The sequence below is a fragment of the Eleutherodactylus coqui genome, chromosome 1 (genome assembly GCF_035609145.1).
Source record: "Eleutherodactylus coqui strain aEleCoq1 chromosome 1, aEleCoq1.hap1, whole genome shotgun sequence".
Taxonomy (NCBI): domain Eukaryota; kingdom Metazoa; phylum Chordata; class Amphibia; order Anura; family Eleutherodactylidae; genus Eleutherodactylus; species Eleutherodactylus coqui.
In genome coordinates this window covers 129,073,857-129,078,738 of record NC_089837.1, presented here as the reverse complement: position 1 = coordinate 129,078,738, position 4,882 = coordinate 129,073,857, and the positions used below count along the sequence as shown (strand labels likewise).

Here is a 4,882-nt window from a genome sequence, read left to right as displayed (position 1 = left end):
TTTCCACAAGCACTTTCTGGGACCACTGAAGCTGAGGAACACAAGTGTAATATGGTGGTCAAATGCTTCCAGAAGCACTTTGTTGGATCACTGAAGCTAAGGAACACAACAGGTGTAATATGGTGGTCAGATGCTTCCACAAGCACTTTGTTGGATCAATATAAAGTTGAGGTTCACACAATAGATGTAATACAGTTGTCTGATGATGTTTTTATCTAATGAGAAAAACAAAATTGATTAAGGAATTAATGAAAAGTTCCATATAACATAATTATGTTAAAATAATACTGGAGTCATTAAATGTATTTAAATATACGAGAACTGAAGATGATTATGCATATAGGATATTCTATATATAGTCATATCAATAAAACTGTGTATTGCTGGCATGGGTTGTGGGGTTGGACCGTTACCAAACAAAACATTGATGCTCTATCCTAAAAATGTTCTACACTTTGGACAATCCCTACTTATCTCTTGACAATAAGCGGATCACAAAATTGCCCCTACTGGAACCCCAGGTTCCCACATCTGCTTTAAGGCCATTCCATTAATATAATGATCCTAACATCTAAGAGCTTTTTGGGTGCCATTTTGTTTATTTACATGCTTTTTAATATGTTTTCTTTTTTCTGGTATTTTTCATGTCCAACAGAGAAGCAGAGCGACAGCCGACTTGTGATCGTCCTTATGGAAAAATTACACAGTATGAAAAATACATACTGAAAATAACAACCAAATAAAGCTGATGTCAGATTGTACGTTTTCTAGGATGTTCATAGTGTGTTGGGACAATAGTGAATGTCTTCACTGATAGATCCGATGATGTCTGCCGGCAATACAGCGTTGATATGAGTAAACCTGTTCTGATGGTGTGAGGTGATTCGATAAAGTCTGTCAGCTGTAACACTAATGTCATAAGCTCGGTACAATAAGAATCACCTACACCATAAGAATAGGTACAGTATATGAAACTAATATAATAACCACTATACAACCGTAAATGAGTACCTACCATGTGAAGGAAGCATAGAGGCATTAGCAATGATGGATGTTATGAGATGTTGAAAAGAAGGCTGGCAGATGTCAAAGCCGCCTCCTTCTTTGGCCTCTCCCAGATGTTTTTCCGCCGTAGGATCTTATTTCGGCGTGTACAGCTGCTCGCGACCGAGGGCAATGCAGCACTCACAGTCGTGACCCAGGTCTGATGGTGGGGGCTCACCTGTAAAACCAATGTCATAAACTGAGTACAATAGGAATCACCTACACGATAAGGATAGGTACAGTAGATGAAACTAGAATGATAACTAATGTACAACCATAAATGAGAACTTACGAACTGAAGGTAGAACAGAGGCTTTAGCCATGCCTGATGCTGTGAGCTGTTTGGAGGAAGGCTGGCTGATCCCATAGCCGCCTACTTTTTTGGCCTCTCCCAGATGTTCCCCAGCTGTAGTTTGATTTTCTGGGGTGTACAGCTCTTCATGACCACGGGCAATACAGCACTGACATCCGTGATCCGGGCCTGATGGTATGGTGCGAGCAGATAAAGGTTTGTCACCTGTGAAACCAATGTTATAAGCTAAGTACAACAGAAATCGCCTACATGATTTGAATAGGTATAGTATATGCAACTGAAATGATAACCACTGTAGAACATAAATGAGAACTTACTACGTGAAGTATGGTTAGAGGAGCCATAAGCTATGATGGCTGCCATGAGTTGTTGGAATGACGAGTGGCAGATATCATAGCTGCCTGGTTTTTTGGCCTCTTCATGGTGTTCCTCAGGTTTCATGATGTTCATGGCCTTTTTAGGACTTTCTTCAGGCATGGTGACTTTAATCTCATCAGGTTCTGTAATATAGACATATTGGATGTTTCTACAGTTTCGAAGTACAGATCATACATTGCATGTATGTGGAGTTGAATATACAACGCCACTAAGAAACAGAGCAGTGAATTAAAAAAAAAAACTTCTCACACTGCATATAACAGCGAGAGCCGCCTCACAGAGCAGTAATATGCAGTGTTTTATGCATACCACCGTGTGAATGTGCCCTAAGTATTACAGTGCATCGTACAAGCTATGAAGAGATCACATGTTCAAATCCCACTACAGGGCTAAAATAAATTTTAAGCTTTTTTTTCAATACATTTAATAAGAAAAAAAATATATATATACATATATATAATATATTTACATTTTTAAATCTAATAAAACATAATAATTCTATATAAATTTGGTATCGCCATAAAAGTACTAAATCGTTGTGATTGTAATCTCCTACAACATGAATATAGTGTAATAAATTAAAATTTATAGCCGTATTTCAGTTGTTTGAAGTCTATATATCACTTGGTATATTATATTTACCGTCAATATGGTCGTCAGCCTTGGTGATGTTTATCTTGGCCTTTTTAGGTGTTTCTTCAGGCATGGTGACTTTTATCTCATCAGGATCTGTAATACAGACATATTGGATGTTACTACAGTTTCAGAGTAGAGATTATACATTGCGTGTATGCAGCATTTAACAGATTAGTGAAATAAAAAAAAGGAAACTTGTCACACTGTACATAACAGCTTGCGTGAGATACGCTATCATGTGCAGTTCACAATCACTGCCCTATGCAGCCATAGCCATCTCACAGAGCAGGAAAATGTGGTGTTTTATGCATACCACCATGTGAATGAGCTCTAAGTATTACAGTGCATCATACAAGCTATGAAGAGATCATGTGTTCAAATCCCACTACAGGGCTAAAACAAATATTAAGCTTTTTTCAACAAATTTAAAAAAATATAAATATATATATATATTACATTTTTAAATCTAATAAAAAAATAATAAATTCGATATCGCCATAAAGGTACTAAATCGTGATTAAAAATTAAAAAAAAAAAAAAATATATATATATATATTCATTTTTCAAGCTAGTAAAACATAACAAATTTTACAAAAAATTGATATCGCCATAAAAGTACTAAATCACTATTATTGTAATCTCCTACAACATACATATAGTATTAGATTACAATTTATAGACATATTTCAGTTCTTCAAATATTTACCGTCAGTATGGTCGGCTCTCTGATTGGTCGTCTCTCTGGTCATTGTCTCTTTGGTGTTCTTTCTATGAAGGTTATTGTAAAGAAGATAAAATTGTAGGTTAGTGTATTGGCACATTAGTTTTGCAGCATATAGTAAAACATCAGAAGCCATATGCATAAAACAAAGGTGGGTGTAACGCCTAGATTTCTGGCAGACTGGAAAGTCACCTGGTTGGCAGATGAGGGCATCAGCGTTCCTTTTTGTCTAAGTTCATATATATTAGGCTACAGATATATTCTTCATTATCTTGACTTTCATGGCAGTTTGGCCATTATTATAGTATGTCTACACTATTTGCATAGCGTGGCAGTCAATACACTGTAACAGGCCATGTAATAGCGTACAGTGCCAAAAGAACATTTGGCATATTAAACAAATAGTTGTGGCACATTGGACATTCATTTGGCACTGAATATACAGTATCACTATGTTATATGATGTGTATACACTACATTTAGCAGATATGCTAAATGCATCTATAGGGCCCCATTTCCCCTTTGTATGTGGGGGTATGCTACTGCCTAAATTTATTCACCTTCTGCAACAAGTTTTGACTTTACTTTTGATGTTGAGACACTGAAACAGTATACTTTTATCTTATAAAGGGATCCTATGAGCAGCACAATGTATACATAAGTGTCAAACATAAAGTCTAAACACAGTGTGAACATGGCCTAAGTCCCCATAAGTTTCTTCATTCAGTCTATCCTTCTAGTATAGACTATTATTAGACTTTTATCCTTCTAGTATAGACTATTCATATGGCCTTCAAGTCATTGTGGATCCATTACACTAATACCAATATCAACTCCTGGGAGGCCCACAATGAATCATATTCTTATAAAGAGGTGATCATAACAACATAAAGAATATTAATTATCTAATCCACAATGTGGTTGTTGTGAGCGTCACAGTACTAAATGGAGAAAATCAGTGTGTAATGTGTAATACTTACTTATATATGAGACAATAGACGATTCCAAGTATGATCCCTAATAGAAGAACTGTGCCAGTAGTGACTGTGGCCACAGGAAATCCATAATGGGGAATAGCTGGTGTCCCAGGGTCTGGAAGCTGGTAGACGATGGTTTCCAGACTTGGAGTAACTAATAAAAATGGATAAACATAGATAGTATTTAGTGACAACAATTCTGATTTACTAAAAGTTCATTAATCATCACAGCTCTTTATATTACATGAATGTCCAGAAAAGCATTTGTAAAAATTGTGAAAGCATTAAGAAAAAGTTCAGTGCCACAATTTGTCTTCTCAATAGCTTTTCAATGGCCTTTGTCGTGTTAAGATAGCCTGTTGCACCAAGTTATCAGCATTGGGTTAAACTTTGCTACATTTGTAATACTGTGTTAATAAAGTGTAATAACCCTTTTGCTGTGGCAAACATTTTGATACGTTGGACATACACAAATAAAACGTGTGATATAAAATACCCCCATACCTGGATATTTTATGAAAGTAAATACTTTAAACATTGTAAAAAATGCCACCCAGCATGTAATGCTTATGGGCACCTTCATGCAATTTTACAATAAAGCCTGACATTACGTGAACACTACATACAAATTCATATTTGTGGCTGTAAATGTGACCCAGGCAGCGCCATAGACGCACACCACCTCCTAAATATAAATGTCCAAGATGTGCAGAAGTCATACATGTCACTTCCCCTGTGTGTAGAAGAAGGTGTCTTTCTATAATCACCATAACTAAATACACCAAAAGAAATCTTTTGAATGTAAACGCATAT

At 36.1% G+C, this 4,882-nt stretch overlaps 1 protein-coding gene across 1 annotated transcript; it reads right to left on the bottom strand.

Moving 5' to 3' along the window:
* LOC136610679 (uncharacterized) lies at window positions 1-4,473 on the bottom strand. The gene is made up of 7 exons (XM_066589891.1): window positions 4,073-4,473; window positions 3,078-3,139; window positions 2,378-2,464; window positions 1,675-1,857; window positions 1,337-1,561; window positions 1,016-1,222; window positions 1-215 (listed from the first exon to the last, which is right to left on the bottom strand). Exons 2-6 carry the CDS (start codon window positions 3,118-3,120, stop codon window positions 1,140-1,142), a joined length of 621 nt encoding a protein of 206 aa, XP_066445988.1. The 5' UTR covers window positions 3,121-3,139; window positions 4,073-4,473; the 3' UTR covers window positions 1-215; window positions 1,016-1,139.
* Window positions 4,474-4,882: the final 409 nt, after the last annotated feature.

Excerpts from the sequence above, each read along its gene's own strand:
- LOC136610679 (XM_066589891.1), bottom strand. The coding sequence starts at position 3,120 with ATGACCAGAGAGACGACCAATCAGAGAGCCGACCATACTGACG. Across the intron at positions 1,858-2,377 it reads GGCTGACGACCATATTGACG|AACCTGATGAGATTAAAGTC; the intron begins GTAAATATAATA and ends TCTATATTACAG. Across the intron at positions 1,562-1,674 it reads CTCTAACCATACTTCACGTA|GTGACAAACCTTTATCTGCT; the intron begins GTAAGTTCTCAT and ends TTGGTTTCACAG.